The 20,621-nt window shown below is 42.4% G+C and overlaps 1 protein-coding gene across 1 annotated transcript in view; it reads left to right on the top strand.

The window, feature by feature from the left end:
* The first annotated feature begins 1,058 nt into the window (after positions 1-1,058).
* The window catches only part of LOC120066756 (transcription factor RFX4-like), a 33,221-nt gene continuing 13,658 nt past the window's right edge, over positions 1,059-20,621 (top strand). Inside the window, exons 1-14 of the mRNA XM_039018225.1 lie at positions 1,059-1,144; positions 3,383-3,469; positions 4,009-4,069; positions 6,136-6,259; positions 7,555-7,616; positions 7,938-8,151; positions 8,977-9,054; positions 9,428-9,591; positions 9,902-10,002; positions 10,176-10,234; positions 10,353-10,497; positions 11,665-11,759; positions 14,015-14,132; positions 18,342-18,461. Of these exons, the coding sequence (XP_038874153.1) occupies positions 1,102-1,144; positions 3,383-3,469; positions 4,009-4,069; positions 6,136-6,259; positions 7,555-7,616; positions 7,938-8,151; positions 8,977-9,054; positions 9,428-9,591; positions 9,902-10,002; positions 10,176-10,234; positions 10,353-10,497; positions 11,665-11,759; positions 14,015-14,132; positions 18,342-18,461 (1,471 nt within the window). The 5' untranslated portion in view covers positions 1,059-1,101. The remainder of the gene's footprint in view (positions 1,145-3,382; positions 3,470-4,008; positions 4,070-6,135; positions 6,260-7,554; positions 7,617-7,937; positions 8,152-8,976; positions 9,055-9,427; positions 9,592-9,901; positions 10,003-10,175; positions 10,235-10,352; positions 10,498-11,664; positions 11,760-14,014; positions 14,133-18,341; positions 18,462-20,621) is intronic.

The raw sequence follows: 20,621 nt of genomic DNA, 5'->3' as shown, positions 1-20,621 counted from the left end.
TTCCACTGCCATCCACGGTGTGGTGAGTAATTCAGCCGTAATCCCCTTTTCTCCTCCTTTCTCCCTCCCCCTCTCCCCCCTCTCCTGTGGTTCCATTCATATTCTAATCACAGCTTTCCCTTCTCCAGCTCACAGGCACTCCATCAGAGCCCCCAGCCTCAGGCTTTGCACTTTTACTTCCCCCCTTTGTGGCCAGCGCTCTCCTCCGAGGCTCACTAAAATAAGGTTGCCTCAAGGAGAGAGGGAGTATGGGGAAAACTGAAAAAAAAATCACACTTGTGCCATTTAGGACTAATTTCTAGTGTGTAGCTGATCAAATGTCGATGGTTTTCGGTAGGCGACTTTTTTGAGAAAAAAATTAAAAGGCATCTTAGCAAAGATGGGGGATTGAAATGAGAAAGTGATCGTAATGTGTGGAAAAATACAATCTAAAGTAAAAACCTAATCATGTGGGCATGTCGGAGTTCCCAGGGCCAGTGGAGGAAGACACAGTTCAGAAAAGTTCTGAAACTGGCCAACTAGTGTTCATAGGAGCTGGGACTTTAAATAAGAGGGGTTGGAGGAGTGTGTGTGTGTGGGGGGGGGGGGGGGGGGTATAAAAACGTATTAAATGCTATAATGGAAGACGGGGAGGCCACAGTGCTAGGATTGCGTAGATCTAAGCCTCTTTTTTTCTTGGGGAGGGAGCCTTTCTTATTCAAAACAGCCCCACAAAAGGCTTCCAGTGAGCCTTGCCACATCCCCATCTGACTCGAGGCCATTCATCAGCCTTCCGAGCCTATCAATGACATGTCCCCATCAGGGCTGCTATAAAATCAGACACTTTCCCATGAAACATCAGCAAACATTTTGACGGGTCTGGCTTTCCCCCCCGCTGGATTTCTAGAGTCTCTACCCTCCTCTCCCCTCACCACCTCCCCTCACCATCACCACCGACACCCACCCCTCTTTCGGCGGAGCCCAGAGCCTCACCATCTCCTGCCACGGATAGGCAGTGGTCACGGGGAAGCGGAGCCAGACAAGGGAAGACCTACTGAGGAGGGGGAGCCGTACACAGAGACATTTTCTTGGAGGAGCCAGTTTGCCATTGATGGGAAGAGGATGCATTGTGGGCTGCTGGAGGAGCCTGATATGGATTCCACAGGTTGGTCCTGCTGTCCTGCAACCCTGCAGCTTTGCCTTGACTTATCGGGATGCATGGGGAACCACTCTATGTTGTGGATCACTATAACTGGGCCCCTGGGAATTTGTGACTTTCTCTACAACCATTTTAGAGAATTTTTTTGAGTGAATTGTTGATGAATGCATTTGTTGTTAATGTGAGGGATTACTCACCATGGCATTGCATTTGTTCGATTTTGGTTTTTTCAGATGTCAACAAAAGTGGCCTTGTGGATTTGTGCCATTAATTCATGATAAATCTATACCAACAATAATACAGTTTTGAGGGATGGTTTGATTATGGAAGGACATTAGGGCCTTTCATTTGTGCCACAACCTTTATTAAGGAGCAGTAATTTCAACTCTTAGACAGCCCTACATTCAGCAATTTAATGCAATCTCTTTGGGGGAAAAAAAATCTTCCAAGCCTTCGAGGCGCATGTAGCCTGTGATGCACCTGCTTCTTGTAAACGACTTCTTGGGGGAAATAAGCTGCCAGTCCAGTGAGGTATGGTGCCCGGAGCAGGATAAAGTCGCATGGCGTGACGCAAGAATTAGCCTAAAGTAAATTCAATTAAATATTAAAAACTACATATTTGCGTAAAGTAATGAATGTTGCTGCTTTAGCTAAGAGTTTTTCTACTTGGGCTCTCAATCTAACTTCCTACCGAATAACTGTATTATAGGCTCATTTATTTTACTTTATTGAATATTCATCAGGGAGTTTTCCCCCCTAATGTTTATACGAATTCACTGTCTGGTGTTGAGTTGGTTAACATGAAAGAGTGTATTCCTTAAATACATTATCAGAGATCCGTTTCGTCCATTGATTGAATTTAATCCAGTTATTTAGAGCTCTATTTTATCTGTGCTCATGGCAAATGATTCAATTACAGCCTAAGGATAAGTGCTACAATAGAGAATTATTGTCACCTCAGTGGACTAACTTCATCAATGACTGGGGAAACCTATTTGAAGTATCAGCTAGGCTAATGCACAAGACATTGAAATATGTTACAAGTCTTCCTAATAATGTATTTCAATTAATTGTAATAATTGGTCTAATAATAATAATGAATTATGTTGATTACAAATAGGCCAATGATGATGATGATAATAATTATAATTTTAGTTTGTTAATTTGATAATACTGTTAAACTTATGCCTATATGGAACTGATGACAGCGTGTTCTTTGGTCAACGATGTTAGGTAGCCTTACCATAATTTTCTGTTCTTACAATTAAAACCTAATGCCTGGCCTTATGCTATTGAATATAAGAGCCTTGCAAAGATCAGAGCTGATAAATTAGGCATAGGCTACTCTTTTTATTTTATTCATGAGAAAAAGCATTCTAGCCTACTTTTAGGCAATTTATTCTAAATGAGCATGACACTCATCAGCCAAAAGGTGTCTGATATTCATTTATCCTAAAAGTTCGCAGTCTCTAAACGTTTCTATTTCCACGACATCTTCTCTATCCCCTTCTGATGGGATGGAACCTGTATATCATTAGATGCAACAGGTTGCCTTGCCAACAGTCAATCCTGGCAACTGCTACTATGGTGATTGCAGTCATGGCGGGAAACAGGATCTACAGGACTACGATAAATATACGTTTTTCTGTCCCAAGAAAGGACACCAGTTGAGCTATTTCTACGTAGAAATTAGAATGGGACAAAGGCTTCTGTGTCGCTCGCGAGGCTGCTCTAGCAATGAGCGCGGGCTCAATTGGGGCAAGTGTGCGCGCTTGTGTCCCCCCAAGAACAATGAAGGATTCCTGCCGTTTTGGTGAAAACATTTCAAATAGAAACACAGCTGCGCTAACACCCCCACAATCGATTATAGTCGAATATCCCTGTCACGTATTTTTTTGCATTTGGCAACATTTGTCTCAAAATGTATTTACAAAAAAGCCACCTGTTGCAGATGCAGCTTGAGTAAAGTATACTTTTGATAAACCTATCCGAATATGATTGTTAGATCTTGATTTATTTAGTCAACTTTTGTATAATATAGGGCCCTTTATTGATTAGGGCCAATAGAGTAACCAAATATTGGACAAATCATACCACCACCCAATAGTCGCCATATAGACCTTTAGCCAAATGAATAAATGGGCTATGCGAATTAATCTTTATGTGGGCCATAGAAATGAAACCTACAATTGTAAATTCCTGTAGGCTTTTCTCTGATGTGTGGGCCATCTTGCATTTTTCTAGAGAGCTGGATTGAAAGATGCCTCAACGAGAGCGAGAGCAAGCGGTATTCCAGTCACACGTCCCTGGGGAATACGTCCAATGACGAAAGTAAGCAGTGACCGTGTAACGCTTTAATGTTGTATTACTGCAAGTCATAAAGTAATGGATAAATATATGTTGAAATAATCTATTGTCATAGGCCTAAAATAAGACTCCTATTGATTAAAATAAATTGATATTTGCTATAATAAGGTGCGCTATAATAGGCTTGGTGCGCAAATTATGGCAAAGATTAGTGTTTTTCACTTGTAGACTATGTTTGGAATTTGATCAAATAGTGCACACCTTTATTTACAAAACATCACAAAACATGTGTCAATAAGATGTCCCTGATAATCCACTGATTTACATTAATCATAATATTGTTGCACAATAGAATTGCTGGATAAAGAGAGAAATGATCATTGTTTTTGTGTGCTGCATCAAACTTCAACCTTTTCGAACCCTGTTCAGTTTAGATCAAAGATATCTGTTTTTTTGATATTCACAGCAATTGATTATTTTTTTATATATATTTTTATTGCCCATTACTTAATTGAAGATATTGATTTGAAATAGTTGACACGTTTCTTTTTTGTCTATAAAAGATGAGGAGAAAGAAAACAACAGGGCTTCTAAACCCCATTCAACACCAGCTACCCTACAATGGTAAGTGTTGGTTATAATTCACCTCTTTCCCAACCTGTTTATATAATGTTAATCCTAAAGCTCTTATTCTAGAGCTGTAATGCTGTAATTTAATGTTCTCAATGCATAAACTATACAACATTTATTTTCTATTATTTGGGGCATTCACAATTTAGCTTTTTGTTTGTTGATAAAGTTTACAAGTGCATTTCCCTATTTTGTTCTTATATTGTCTGATGCTTAAGGATTGTATGCAGTCTCCTCATGTAGGGTCACATAATTTGATCATGTAAAGATGAAGGACAGAATTGTACCTTTGAGCAGCACCTTTTGAGAAGAGAACTGTCAACTTTAGCGAGCATCGTGAGGTTGCTTACAGTTTACATTTACAATATGACATGGCAGGCCACTGTTGGGCTGGAAGGATGGTTTACTAAAAAGGCTTCTTGAGGGCCTCCCGGGTGGCGCAGTGGTCTAGGGCACTGCATCGCAGTGCTAACTGCGCCACCAGAGTCTCTGGGTTCGCGCCCAGGCTCTGTCGCAGCCGGCCGCGACCGGGAGGTCCGTGGGGCGACGCACAATTGGCATAGCGTCGTCCGGGTTAGGGAGGGTTTGGCCGGTAGGGATATCCTTGTCTCATCGCGCTCCAGCGACTCCTGTGGCGGGCCGGGCGCAGTGCGCGCTAACCAAGGGGGCCAGGTACACGGTGTTTCCTCCGACACATTGGTGCGGCTGGCTTCCGGGTTGGAGGCGCGCTGTGTTAAGAAGCAGTGCGGCTTGGTTGGGTTGTGCTTCGGAGGACGCATGGCTTTCAACCTTCGTCTCTCCCGAGCCCGTACGGGAGTTGTAGCGATGAGACAAGATAGTAATTACTAGCGATTGGATACCACGAACATTGGGGAGAAAATGGGATAAAAAAATAAAAAAAGGCTTCTTCACCAAAATAGCAGTATCTGTTTACCTTCATAGAACCAGAGACTTGTGCATTTGCACCTGTTATGTTCAGAAGATAATAATATGTATTAGACTCAGTTAAAACAGGAAGCTGGCTATATCAATACATTATTCTTCTTTTAATCATTTGTTGTCTATATTTGATATTGCATTCCCTCTGGTGGAAATTCCACACTGGTGAAATACTTGACCAGTCTCTTCCTTGGAGACGTCATTTTCATGTGACTTTCGTGGAGGCGCGTTGTTTTGTGTAGTGTTGTTGTCAGACACATATATTTCTATTTAAATAGACATACCTGGTCTACACAGACAGTCTGAGTCCATGCGAATATAATGTAGAGGAGCGTTGTAGGTCCCCAGGGATTACACAGTCCTTCACACTTCAACAGCAGTAATGGAACTTCCCATTTTCAACTCACTTCTGAAATGGCCTGCTTTATTTTGGTGTATTGCTTGAGGCAGGTGTTCATGAGAAATAATGTTGAGGATCCTTGTAAAATATTCATATTTTACTTTGCTCTGAAATTTGACAGATGAACGAACAGTCTTTGCTTTATTTTGCACTCAAAATACAGGTGTATTTAGAGTTATTGAGTAATACAGACATCACGTTTCTTTTTATGTTCACGAGATGTTAGAAATAGCTTTTCTTATCATACTACATTTTATAACATACTGTATGTATATTATTAAGGGTGCTTGATCACAACTTTATATTCCCAAATGTATCTATTTTTCTATTTATTATGGGAGCAATTGATAAGTGTTTTCTAGCACTTTGAAGCTCCTCTCTCACATTGTAATGCTTCGTTTTGTGAGGTATTTAGGCTATACAGTAGAGACATATTCAACCAAGGAGATGGTTGTAGTTCCGCCTTTCCCAGATGGTATAAAATATATCCACATATGTACTTTCACATAGTAGCTCCTAATTCAGGTTCGATTATTTCTCTAATCTCGTCCACTAGTAAATAACCTGCCCTTGACTGAATAAGAACAGGAGTAAACTTGATAACAGTTTATTTTGATACCGGTAGATACTGTAGATGCCAGTCTAGAGATGTCTTTGTGGTCTGTACAGAGTCCATGTTATTCTATGGGGATTGATTGACAGGTCTGCTTTTCACCTACAGGCTGGAGGAGAACTATGAGATTGCAGAAGGGGTTTGTATCCCCCGCAGTGCTCTCTATATGCACTACCTGGACTTTTGTGAGAAGCACGACACACAGCCTGTCAACGCCGCCAGCTTTGGGAAGGTAGGATACAGTTACTGACCACTTTAACAGGACATTTAGGAGGGACTGTTTGATTGAGCCCAAACTAATTTTGTGAACATAATACATCACAGAAAGAGTACATGAAATGGTCCCTTTGGTGGAGTAGGTTATACGTGCGTAGGAAGGTTACCATCTATCAGTATAGTAAAACATGAAAGGGAGAAATAAGTATAGCATTGAAAAAGTATGCCTACTGATGCATGTAGATCAGTCTCATGGCTTGTTACGGTGTGTTTGAAAAGTAAAATCCACATGTAGTTATTGGGAAGCAACGGAACGGCCCACTGATGGTTCCCCTGAAAACCGCTAGATGGGTTACACAGCTAGAAGAAACATGCTTGTCTCTGTTCCCACAACCCAGAAAAGCCCCTACCCACATACTCCCAGCCACCCCCCAACACCCGGACCTAGCCCCCCCCCATCCATCCTCCACACCACCCCTCCCCAGCTCCTGTCGGAGGATATTGAAAAAGAGAAGGGGCCTGGATTAATGTGTAATTAAAGAAAATTTGGAAGGGTGAGATGTTGCGGAATGTTAGATCAGTGGCTAGAGCAGTGTGGGGTGTCCTTTAGGAAGGCTTCATTGATTCGGGACAAAAAAACGAGTGAGAGCCCCGCCTGCCTCCCTGTCTGCTCATTTATCAAGCGGGGCCTGACAGAAACTTCACAGCTTGGCCTCTTTTTTCATCCCGCACAATGGAAAGCTCCACTGTTTGCTAAAGTTTCTGTACCAGGAGCTGGACCAAGGAGCCAATCTCATGGACAAAAAGAAAGAGAGAGAGAGACAGAGGGGAGGAAGGAGGAGAGGGAACAAGAGGGAGAGATTTTGGAGAGGTTTTTAATGTAGAAAAATAATATCCCTGAACGTGTCAAAAATGGATGGCTCCCAAAGCCTTTTTCTCCCACAGCCAGTGGAGACCTCCCTGGGGTTAAGGCTCTGGGAACTTCACAGCTCTTCACGTCTAGAATAGACCATACTTTCACTTGATTCATTGATATGTTCAATGTGGACTTTCATGTCATTCTGTATGAGCTGTACATGGTTAGAAATCATTCTGGATAGGGCAGTTACTTCAGCCGCTAGCTGAGATAATTGTGGACTTTTAAGTGTACAGTATCTCTTCCCTTACATCTACAGTATGATAGCACTGTCAAGAGTGAAAACACATTTTCATCAGGTGCTTTACATAGGGGATATACACATACAAAAACATGAAGAATCTCACAGAGAAGAAATCACTGATAGACTTATTCTAATTCTCTGATTCTAACAGATTATTAGACAACAGTTTCCACAACTGACCACAAGAAGACTGGGCACCAGGGGCCAGTCAAAGTAAGTCAATGTTGTCTCCTACTTTTCTTTCTTTCTTTCTGCACACTGGTTTTGATTTTTGTGTTTCACTATTGAAAGAGGAGTATCATTGTGTTAGTGGAGGGCCTGTTTTTAATGATTCTTCAAGCCGGTAATCTTCACCAAGTCTATGATTTGAGGACGTTACCTCTCAAAATCACATGATGACAAGCAACTGTCTCACACCCTGATGAAGAGTCCTTAGCTGAAATGTTGGTTATGTAAATCCACAGCAAGGAGAGATGAGTGTGCAACTTTCTTTTCCATTTCTACACCTCTCTAACTGTCAACTATCCCCTATAGGTACCACTACTATGGTATCGCTGTGAAGGAGAGCTCCCAGTACTACGATGTGATGTACTCCAAGAAGGGGGCGGCGTGGGTGAACGAGACAGGCAAGAAGGAGGTCATCAAGCAGACAGTGGCGTATTCACCACGCTCCAAACTGGGGACGCTCCTGCCAGAGTTTCCAAATGTCAAAGACTTAAATCTGCCCGCCAGTCTGCCAGAGGAGAAGGTAAACAGGACTCTAAAACGTCCCAGACCCACAACCCCCTCCTCCCTTATCCAACCAACCCCTCGCCCCTCTCGCCCCCTCTGGCTATCCCCTTTTATCTGCCCTGGACCTTCACTGACTCTGAGTTTAGAGAAGAAGGACCTTGAGGATTTATTTGCTGCTGGCTCCTCACTAACTCTTAATCTTGTGGGGAGATAATAAGATCCAGACAAAAGACAGCCACTAACAGTCTAGCTTTAAATGAGGAGGCCATGATTTTCAATGGTTTGTCAGTTGCTGAACTCTAAAGACGGTTTTATGTAGTTTTGGTGTGTGACCTGTTGCAGGTATTTATTGGTGCCGATGTTTTTGGATAGGATTTATTGTCTTGTTTTTCGTATCAATCCATTGATGTATGATATCACTTGAAAACACTAGCTATACTGTGCGGTAGACAGTAGAACCCAGTTCTCAGATTAGAATGTATCTTAACTGAAGCAGCATCCTGGTCATTCACTAAGACTATCACTAGGAAACAGTATGTGCCTTTGATCGAGAGCTTGGTACTATGGGTTCTATCTGCAGGAATATGATTCTGAGATAATTGGCTTTAACATTCAGAACACTCCTTGGTTTGAATGGTGGCAGTGATTTTTATCTTGTATTCTTTTGAACTTAACAACATGAATTGGGGTATTTAGAGTACTATATAGGTAGAGAACATTGAACAGAACAAGGCTATGTCAATAGCTCAATTTTGACTAAAATGCAGATAGAACCTTATACAGACTTGGACCACGTTACAGCCGTTCATTTATACTCAGTCTTCTTTATGTTTTCCCACAGGTGTCAACGTTCATCATGATGTACAGAACTCACTGCCAGAGGATACTGGACACAGTAATACGCGCCAACTTTGATGAGGCAAGACACTTTTCATATCTGTCCATCTTTTGCACCTTTATTTACCAGTCCCATTAAATGTGACAGGACTTTGTTTAGGATTTTTTTTAACTGTAAAACTTAACTCTCTTGTTGAATGTGGTCACAAAAAATTATTACGAGCTAAATGTTCTTAGACTTCTAAATGAAGATACCCCATTTTCATGAGAATCGGTTTAGTTCTTACCTAATCTCAGAACACTGAACCAAATGTGTTGTGCTACCAGTCTGTCACAATAAACTACTTCTAGCCTAAATGTATCTCATTAGAAAAGTTGGGTTAGTGTCTTTAGTCTCTTAAGTTGTATTGTACGTGACGTTGAGAGAATGACCCTCCTCTCTTGGGTGTCTCCAGGTCCAGAGCTTCCTGCTGCACTTTTGGCAGGGCATGCCCCCGCACATGCTCCCTGTCCTGGGCTCCTCCACTGTGGTCAACATCGTGGGCGTCTGTGACTCCATTCTTTACAAGGCCATCTCTGGGGTTCTTATGCCCACCGTCCTGCAAGCACTGCCTGATAGGTGAGTGCTTGTTTAGTGTAGTGTAGCTCTTCTCCCTTCCCCAGCAATCACTGAAGCCACAATCCTGAGTTTTTGTTTCATTCCATTTCAAATTCATAGACATAGATATAAATGCAAAGACTGACAGTCCATGAGATCCACATAATTGTTCTAAACATATTTGACATGCATATTGTTTGTTTAAAAAGACTGAAACGACATGCACTGAGTTACAGTCTCTATAGAGAAAAAGGGCTATGAGGACAACTTGACTTTTACCTTTGTGTTATACAACCTTGGTTATTTGTGATGTAATGTAGATTTGTTCCAGTTTGACCCAGGTGATCCGGAAGTTTGCCAAACAGCTGGATGAGTGGCTTAAAGTAGCACTTCACGACCTGCCTGAAAACCTGAGGAATATCAAATTTGAATGTAGGAGTCTGCATTGAAAAATACAGTCGTTACTCTCCTGGTTTTATGACAACGATGATATACTGATTCTTGGAAAAAGGAGAATGCACTAATTTTAGAAACAGGTTTTAATAAGCAAATGCTATACTGTAGAAAACATAACAGTTAATATTTCCTCTCCCTTTTATCCACAGTATCTAGAAGATTTTCTCAAGTTCTCAAGAGGCAGACATCTTTGAACCATCTATGTCAGGTAGCTATTTCACTGAATAAATGTAATGAAATCCATATGAAAATATGACTGATAAAGGTATATGCAGTGTGTATCACTATCTAATAATGTGTGTGTTTGTTGATCTGTCTCTGGGCAGGCGTCACGGACGGTGATCCACAGTGCAGACATCACCTTTCAGATGATGGAGGACTGGCGGAACGTGGACCTGAACAGCATCACCAAGCAGACACTTTACACCATGGAGGACACATGGGAGGAGCACCGGCGGCTCATCATCAACTGTAAGGCCACAGACACGCACACATGTACGGATGCAGACACACAAATGTACACACACACACACAATCCCTGTAGTAGCATTCACAATAAGTTACGTTTAGTCCAAAAGCCTAGAATCCACATTCCAAAAAACCCTATTGTGCTCCAATACTTTTAACTTAAATTGCTTGCTCTCCCTCATAGCATTGTAGGAGAGAAATGCACTTCACTCCCACACACACAGCTGTCAATAACACACAGTAGATGTCAGCCATTGGACAATCATTCCCACGGCCAGGAAAGTCAAGCCTTAATGATGAAGGCTAAAAGGTTAAGCAAGTTGACTCTACTCTGAAACACCCCGTGGACCATTTCAAATTCGTTTCAGCGTCAACCCCCTCAAATGGCCGTGCTAGGGTCACAGTTCACAGATTGGCATAAAGAGGCCATTTCCACGTCCCACTCTCGTTCTGTTCTATTAGACAGAGAGACATTTTGCACCATTTTTAAACATTTTATTTCACCTTTATTTAACCAGGTAGGCCAGTTGAGAACAAGTTCTCATTTACAACTGCGACCTGACCAAGATAAAGCAAAGCAGTGCGACAAAAACAGCAACACAGAGTTACACATGGGATAAACAAACGTACAGTCAATAACACAATAGAAAAATCTATATACAGTGTGTGCAAATGAAGTAAGGAGGTAAGGCAATAAATAGGCCATAGTGGGGAAGTAATTACAATTTAGCAATTAACACTGGAGTGCTAGATGTGCAGGTGAGGATGTGCAAGTAGAAATACTGGTGTGCAAAAGAGCAGAAAAACAAAAAACAAATATGGGGATGAGGTAGTTAGATGGGCTATTTACAGATGGGCTGTGTACAGCTGCAGCGATCGGTGACTATGACAACAAATAAGACACAGCCTCATATACAAGACATACTGTATATGCTGCTGGTTTTGGTAGTTTGATTGATTTAAGTAAGGGTAGTTTAGGTCCATAGTCACACACGACAATTATTCAACCTCTTCATTTGATCCAAATTGCTATCTGCCAAGACTCCAATTTGTGTAGACAAGTATGGAGCTTTCTCCACCAGTTACAAATATATGTCCCCTGAAGGATGACATAGGCTATGTGTTGACAAACTGTGGCTAAATGCAGCTCTCGTCTCCTTCCTCTCTCAGTGTACCAGGAGTTTGACCGTCTGTTGGAGGAGCAGTCTCCTATAGAGGCCTACATCGAGTGGCTGGACTCCATGGTGGACCGCTGTGTTGTCAAGGTCAGTTGAGGATGTAAATACTTCATATAACTCAGCAAAAAAAGAAACTTTTTTGAAAGACAGGGTCCTTTTTCAGGACCCTGTCTTTCAAAGATAATTCGTAAAAATCCAAATAACTTCACAGATCTTCATTGTAAAGGGTTTAAACACTATTTCCCATGCTTGTTCAATGACCGATAAACAATTAATGAACATGCACCTGTGGAACGGTCGTTAAGATACTAACAGCTTACAGACGATAGGCAATTGAGGTCACAGTTATGAAAACGTAGGACATTAAAGAGGCTTTAATAAGACTGTGAAAAACACCAAAGGAAAGATGCCCAGGGTCCCTGCTCATCTGCGTGAACGTGCCTTAGACATGCTGCAAGGAGGCAGGAGGACTGCCGATGTGGCCAGGGCAATAAATTGCAATGTCGTACTGTGAGACGCCTAAGACAGCGCTGCAGGAAGACAGGATGGACAGCTGATCGTCCTCGCAGTGGCAGACCACGTGTAACAACACCTGCACAGGATCGGTACATCCAAACATCTCACCTGCGGGACAGGTACAGGATGGCAACAACAACTGCCCGAGTTACACCAGGAATGCACAATCCCTCCATCAGTGCTCAGACTGTCCACAATAGGCTGAGAGAGGCTGAACTGAGGGCCTGTAGGCCTGTTGTAAGGCAGGTCCTCATCAGACATCACCGGCTACAACGTCACCTATGGGCACAAACCCACCGTCGCTGGACCAGACAGGACTGGCAAAAAGTGCTCTTCACTGACGAGTCACGGTTTTGTCTCACCAGGGGTGATGGTCGGATTCGGATTTATCGTTGAAAGAGTGAGCGTTACACCGAGGCCTGTACTCTGGACAGGGATCGATTTGGAGGTGGAGGGTCTGTCATGGTCTGGGGCATTGTGTCACAGCATCATCGGACTGAGCTTGTTGTCATTGCAGGCAATCTCAACGCTGTGCGTTACAGGGAAGACATCCTCCTCCCTCATGTGGTACCCTTCCTGCAGGCTCATTCTGACATGACCCCCAGCATGACAATGCCACCAGCCATACTGCTCATTCTATGTGTGATTTCCTGCAAGACAGGAATGTCAGTGTTCTGCCATGGCCAGCGAAGAGCCCGGATCTCAATCCCATTGAGCACGTCTGGGACCTGTTGGATCTGAGGGTGAGGGCTAGGGCCATTCCCCCCAGAAATGTCCGGGAACTTGCAGGTGCCTTGGTGGAAGAGTGGGGTAACATCTCACAGCAAGAACTGGCAAATCTGGTGCAGTCCATGAGGAGGAGATGCACTGCAGTACTTGCTGCAGCTGGTGGCCACACCAGATACTGACTGTTACTTTTGATTTTGACCCCCCCTTTGTTCAGGTATACACTATTCCATTTCTGTTAGTCACATACAGTATCTGTGGAACTTGTTCAGTTTATGGCTCAGTTGTTGAATCTTGTTATGTTCACACAAATATTTACACATGTTAAGTTTGCTGAACATAAACGCAGTTGACAGTGAGAGGACGTTTCTTTTTTTGCTGAGTTTATATAAAAATCAAATCAAAATCAAATCAAATTGTATTAGTCACATGCGCCGAATACAACAGGTGTAGACCTTACAGTGAAATGCTTACTTACGAGCCCCTAACCGAGAGGTGCACACCCCTTTTAACATCTAGGGTGCATCATTAGAAAACTTCCAGCCATCATCTTTAGGCATGTGCTTTCTACTATGGCTACTGTATGCTGTAGGCTAATCATAAGTGGAAACTATAGAAAATAATTTCTTCAGTTGCCCCCTAAAATGTTCCACAGTGATGTTTGTTTTGCATTTACCAAGGCCATTCTGGACCGTTCATGTGTTATTTTATTGTTGAAGTATATTTGTACAGCAAATCAGTAAGGATTATGGCCCTTCAGAAAAATAACCATGCATTTTAATGGCCATCTCTCCATGACTTGCTGACGCAGAGCCACATTCGAGCTGCCATCCTAGTTAATGCTGTCTTCATGGCTCCCATTTGCGGCCAGATATGGGCTTGTAAAATGTGGTTGCCATGGCAACGTCACGGACTCCCCAGACAATGGTTCAATGAGAAGGTGTGTCCCCCGGGGCAAATTAAATAGTTGACTTGTTGACATGTTTTTCGTTCCTGAGGGTTAAGCCCCAATACGGACCCAGTGGTTAATTCTCTCCCCCCTCCCTCTCCAACTCTTCCCTTCCCTTCCCCCTCTTTTCTCATGGAAATATCTCCTTAAGGTGGCAGGAAAGAGGCCCGGGTGCCTGAAGAAGGTGGCCCAACAGTTCCTGCTCATGTGGTCGTGCTTCGGGACCCGAGTCATCCGGGATATGACCCTCCACAGTGCGCCTAGCTTCGGTGAGTGTTGAATCTAGCATTGGGCTGGGGCATGTATCAGCCAACACCAGGAAAATTGTTTTTAGGGGGTTATGTAATGTTATTGAACCATATTTCTGGTGTCATGAGTGTCAGACAGAAGTTGCCTAGTTCTAGTTTTGGTCCAAGTAACTAAAATAGTTTGTGAAGAACATTGCCCCAAAACTGCACCAAAACTTACTGAACTGAGTTATTTGAATATACTACTATGCATGTAGGTCCAAAAGTAGTTTAAGCCCCTCCCCCCATTTGGGGAAATAGGAATGTTTTGCGCAGACTCAGCCTTCCGATGTTCTCCCAATCCAAAACAGGGAAAGCGTGGTGGTAAGATGGCTGCCTTGCTGGTATGGCCCCCCTAGCCTTTACTTTACTAGCTAGCGGTGCATGACCAAGGCACTGAAAGAGATAGGGGCTGTAAAAAAGAAAGAAAATGGCTTCCCTTCCCCCTCTTCTCCTCTCCCCTTCAGGCTTGTCTGTGAATATCAAAGCCACAGCTGGTTGCAATGTTTTGATAAAGCAGCTCTCTGTGTGAAAACAGCTAATTAACAATGGCTACCCCCCAGCCCCCTCTTCCCCAATGTTTTTTGTTGTTGTCTTTTCCAATTTATGACCAGGCAGTATTGCACTCCTCTGTTCCCTGAAAAGCCGCTGGTGTTTATTATGCACACGGTGGCTGGAGTGACCAGCACAATGTCATGATTGTGTCACGCTCCTTTCCTTCTCCAGCCACAATCTCAGTCATCTCCCATACCCGACCCAGGGGTCGGCCGTCATATTTGGGGCAAGGACTTTGTACCAGGAAACAAGAAACAGCCCCCCTGTCTCTTTTAATGACAATGACCGCCCAGTCGTTCTGCTCCCTCACACTGCCTGTTGAGTTAGGGGTGCTGCTATGAGGCAGTCTGTCAGATGTTTGGAAGGACTAGTAACCCTCTACAACCAGTGTGATTATTATTATTTTACTCTGCTGGTCATCTACAGTATGAACGTTTGAACATCTTGGCCATGTACTGTTATAATCTCCACCCGGCACAGCCAAAAGCGGACTGGCCACCCCTCAGAGCCTGGTTCCTCCCTAGGTTTCTTCCTAGGGTCCTGCCTTTCTAGTGAGTTTTTCCTAGCCACCCTGCTTCTACATTTGCATTGCTTGCTGTTGGGGTTTTAGGCTGGGTTTCTGTATAGCACTTTGTGACATCGGCTGATGTAAAAAGGGCTTTATAAATACATTTGATTGATTGATCAATGAAACACACAGTCTGATCTTTCAGGCTTTTTTGTAAACTGTGTTTTCAAATGTATAAGTGTGTGTTCATAGCTTTGAATGGATGATTTCTAGGCCCACAACCACAGACAACACTCAAATACACTGCACATCTTAGAATCTTCATTTGAACTTTATATAGCTCATTACTTCCCTTTAAAATGATTAGACTTGTTGGTCGGATGATAGGGACACTGATCCATCCTGGCAAGGACTGTTTCCTTAGTTTCTCTCTCTCAATTCAATTTCAATTCAATTTAAGGGGCTTTACTGGCATGGGAAACATATGTTTACATTGCCAAAGCAAATTAAATGGATAAACAAAAGTGAAATAAACAATAAAATAAATGTTACACTCACACAAGTTCCAAAAGAATAAAGACATTTCAAATATCATATTATGTCTACATACAGTCTTGTAACGATGTGCAAATAGTTAAAGTAAAAAAGGGAAAATAAATAAACATCAATATGGGTTGTTTTTACAATGGTGTTTGTTCTTCACTGGTTGCCCTTTTCTTGTGGCAACAGGTCACAAATCTTGCTGTTGTGATTGCACACTGTGGTATTTCACCCAATAGATATGGGAGTTTATCAAAATTGGATTTGTTTGTGAATTATTTGTGGGTCTGTATAATCTGAGAGAAATATGTTTTTCTAATATGGTCATACATTTGACAGGAGGTTAGGAAGTGGCAGCTCAGTTTCCACCTCATTTTGTGGGCAGTGTGCAGATAGCCTGTCTTCTCTTGAGTGCCAGGTCTGCCTATGGTGACCTTTCTCAATAGCAAGGCTATGCTCACTGAGTCTGTACATACTCAAAGCTTTCCTTAATTTTGGGTCAGTCACAGTGGTCAGGTATTCTGGCACTATGTACTTTCTGTTTAGGGCCAAATAGGATTCTGGTTTGCTCTGTTAAAAAAATATACATATTTCCAATGTGTCAAGTAATTATCTTTTTGTTTTCTCATGATTTGGTTGGGTCTAATTGTGTTGCTGTCCTAGGGCTCTGTGGGGTCTGTTTGTGTTTGTTAACAGAGCCCCAGGACCAGCTTGCTTAGGGGACTCTTCTCCAGGTTCATCTCTCTGTAGGTGATTGCTTTGTTATGGAAAGTTTGGGAATCGCTTCCTTTTAGGTGGTTGTAGAATTTAACGTCTCTTTTCTGGATTTTGATAATTAGTCCCTCAGCTCGTTCACATCTTTGTGGAAGTTACCTGTGGCGCTGATGTTTAGGCCGAGGTATGTACATTTCTTTGTGTGCTCTAGGGCAACGGTGTCTAGATGGAATTTGTATTTGTGGTCCTGGCAACTGGACCTTTTTTGGAACACCTTTATTTTTTGTCTTACTGAGATTTACTGTCAGGCCCAGGTCTGACAGAATCTGTGAAGAAGATCTAGGTGCTGCTGTAGGCCCTCCTTGGTTGGGGACAAAAGCACCAGATCATCAGCAAACATTAGACATTTGACTTCAGGTTCTAGTAAGGTGAGGCCGGGTGCTATAGACTGTTCTGGTGCCCTCGCCAATTAGTTGATATATGTGTTGAAGAGGGTGGGGCTTAAGCTGCATCCCTGTCTCACCCCACGGCCATGTGGAAAGAAATGTGTGTGTTTTTTGCCAATTTTAACCGCACACTTGTTGTTTGTGTACATGGATTTTATCATGTTTCCCCCCCAACACTACTTTCCATCAATTTGTATAGCAGACCCTCATGCCAAATTGAGTCAAAAGCTTTTTTGAAGTCAACAAAGCATGAGAAGACTATGCTATTGTTTTGTTTGTTTGACAATTAGGGTGTGCAGGGTGAATACGTGGTCTGTTTTACAGTAATTTGGTAAAAAGCCAATTTGACATTTGCTCCGTACATTGTTTTCACTGAGGAAATGTACGAGTCTGCTGCATATCCCACAGTAGTTATTGGGGTCAAATTTGTCCCCACTTTTGTGTATTGGGGTTATCATCCTTGGTTCCAAATATTATAAAATGCAAGAGCTGAGGATGATGTTAAAGAGTTTAAGTATAGCCAATTGGAATTTGTGGTCTGTATATTTTATAATTTGATGTAGGATATCATCAACACCGCAGGACATTTTGGGTTGGAGGGTTTGTATTTTGTACTGTAGTTCATACAATGGAATTGGAGAATCCAGCGTATTCTGGTAGTCTTTAATAGCTGATTCTAAGATTTGTAATTTATCATGCATATGTTTTTGCTGTTCATTCTTTGTATAGAGACAAAAAGATTGGAGAAGTGGTTTATCCACACATCTCTGTTTTGGATAGATAACTCTTCGTGTTGTTGTTTGTTTAGTGTTTTCCAATTTTCCCAGAAGTGATTCGATTCTATGGATTCTTCAATTACATTGAACTGATTTCTGACGTGCTGTTCCTTATTATTCCGTAATGTATTTCTACGTTGTTTTAGTGATTCACCACAGTGAAGGCGTAGACTCAGGTTTTCTCGGTGTCTATGTTTTTGGTTGGATAGGTATCTAAATTTCTATCTTAGGTTTTTACATTCTTCATCAAACCTTTTGTCATTGTTGTTAATTTTCTTATGTTGTCTGCTTGATTTTTTTTTATTTGATATGGAAGCTCAAAGGTCAAATATACTGTTTAGGCTTTCTACTGTCACGTTTACACCTTCACTATTACGGTGAAATGTTTTGTCCAGGAAGTTGTCCAAATTGGATTGAATTTGTTGTTGCCTGATTATTTTTTGGCAGGTTTCTACACTACTTTCCTTCCATCTATAGCACTTCTTAATATTGTGCAGTTCCTTTGGCTTTGATGCCTCATGATTGAGTATTGCTCTGTTCAGGTAGACTGTGATTTTGCTGGGCTGACTGTGAATGCTCTGAGACTCTCTCTCTCTCTCTCTCTCGCTCACTCTCTCTTAATCTCTCTCTCTCTCTTTCTTCCTGTTTGTAGGCTCGTTCCACCTGATCCACCTGATGTTTGATGACTATGTGTTGTACCTGCTGGAGTCCCTGCACTGCCAGGAGAGGGCCAACGAGCTCATGAGGGCCATGAAGGCAGAGGGCAGCACAGGTTAGACCTCCACCCTGTCAACAACTACTACTGGAGCTGCTTTCAACACTGCTACTACAGCACTGCATTACTTCTGCAACTATTAGTATTACTACAATCACAACAACAACAATTCCTACTACTACGACTACCGCTACTACTACAAGGGTTGGAACATTTCTGGTAAATTTCCGGAATTTTTCCATGGGAAGTTAAGCCCTGGAATTTGGGGAATTTTGCTTAAATTCATCAAAAAAGTTAGCTCATAACAGTGAACCTTTTTTTGTGGGATACACATAAGGCAATTCTAGGTCTTGTGGCATATTTTGGTTAAACTATGCCCAAGTTAATTAAATTGCAACCCTCTGCATGCACAGTGCATTCTTCCATCACATGTGCAGTGCACTCTTCCATCACATGTACAGCTGATTCTCAAGATCTTGCACACTAATGAGCTGCTATTGAGCTCACACTACTACACTGTCTGAGCCAAGGACTACATGCTTTCTGGTAAGTTTTGATTACAATACTGTGTGGGGTGAATATATTTTATATGACATACATGATTTTTTGTTAACTAGTCAATAGTAGCCTACAGCAAAGTGCGTTTAAATAATTTCTAACTTGTTAACAATTTCTGCTAGTTAGTTTTTGCTACCATGTGGGTTTTAGCTTGCTTGAGCCTGCTAACTGAGGAGTGTTAATTCACCTGTTTCCATACATGTTTCATTTTAAAACATGTATCTTACAAAGGAGTTGTTTAATCTAATTGCTTAGCTATTTATCTGTACATGGAATTGTATTTGGTTATCTTTTACTAATTTTTGTCTAATCTTTACAGGAAAATGCCACGGGTACTATTTGATGTGTGGAGACATTTCACTGCAGCTAATGTAGAAGGACATTTGCAAATACTGTGCCAAATCATATGTGAAGAATGCAAGAAAGTTGCAGAATCATCTGGCCAAGTGCATAAAGTTCTCTCAGCACTCACAACAAGCAACCTCTGCAAAGTCCCTCTACTTCTATTCGAGGTGAAAATGATGAATCATTTATATCGATAGCAACAGCTCATGGTCCTCCTGGAATCAGATTTTGTTTTTGACTCAATGGAGGAATGTAGTCAGAGAAATACTGATGAATGTCTTGCTCGAGCTGGTTCACCTCTGATGCTCACACCTCTGATGCTTCTTCGCCCAGCATACACCCCTCAAACCAGACATGCTTTATCTACTAATTTGCTGGATGCCGAGTTCAACAGAGTTCAAGTGAAGGTCAAGCAAATCATAGAGAAAGCAGACTGTATTGCAATCATCTCTGATGGGTGGTTGAATGTTCGTTGGCAAGGAATAATTAACGACATCATCTCCACCCCTCAACCAGTATTCTACAAGAGCACAGACACAAGGGACAACAGACACACCGGTCTCTACATTGCAGATGAGCTGAAGGCAGTCATCAATGACCTTGGACCACAGAATATATTTGCACTGGTGACAGACAATGCTACGAACATGAAGGCTGCTTGGTCTAAAGTGGAGGAGTCCTACCCTCACATCACACCCATTGGCTGTGCTGCTCATACATTGAATCTGCTCCTCAAGGACATCATGGCACTGAAAACAATGGATACACTCTACAAGAGAGCCAAGGAAATGGCTAGGTATGTGAAGTGTCATCAAGTTATAGCAGCAATCTACCTCACCAAGCAAAGTGAGAAGAATAAGAGCACCACATTGAAGCTGCCCAGCAACACCCGTTGGGGTGGTGTTGTCATCATGTTTGACAGTCTCCTGGAGGGGAAGGAGTCTCTCTGCCGATATGGACAGCCCCATCAAGAGGATCCTCCTGGATGATGTATTTTGGGAGAGAATGGTAAGCAGCCTGATACTCCTGAAACCTATACCAGTAGCCATTGCACGGATTGAGGTAGACAATGCCATTCTGTCTGATGTTCAGACTTGCTTGCAGATGTAAGAGAAGAAATCTGTACTGCCCTGCCCACTTCACTTTTACTCCAAGCAGAGGAAACTGCAGTTCTGAAATACATTCAAAAGCTTGAATACTTCTGCCTGAAGCCCATATACGCTGCAGCGTACATGTTGGACCCCAAGTATGCTGGCAAGAGCATCCTGTCTGGTGCAGAGATCAACAAGGCCTATGGTGTCATCACTACCGTGT

Source organism: Salvelinus namaycush, chromosome 21, assembly GCF_016432855.1.
Source record: "Salvelinus namaycush isolate Seneca chromosome 21, SaNama_1.0, whole genome shotgun sequence".
Taxonomy (NCBI): domain Eukaryota; kingdom Metazoa; phylum Chordata; class Actinopteri; order Salmoniformes; family Salmonidae; genus Salvelinus; species Salvelinus namaycush.
The sequence above is the reverse complement of the archived record's forward strand: the minus strand, read 5'-3'. Positions and strand labels throughout refer to the sequence as shown.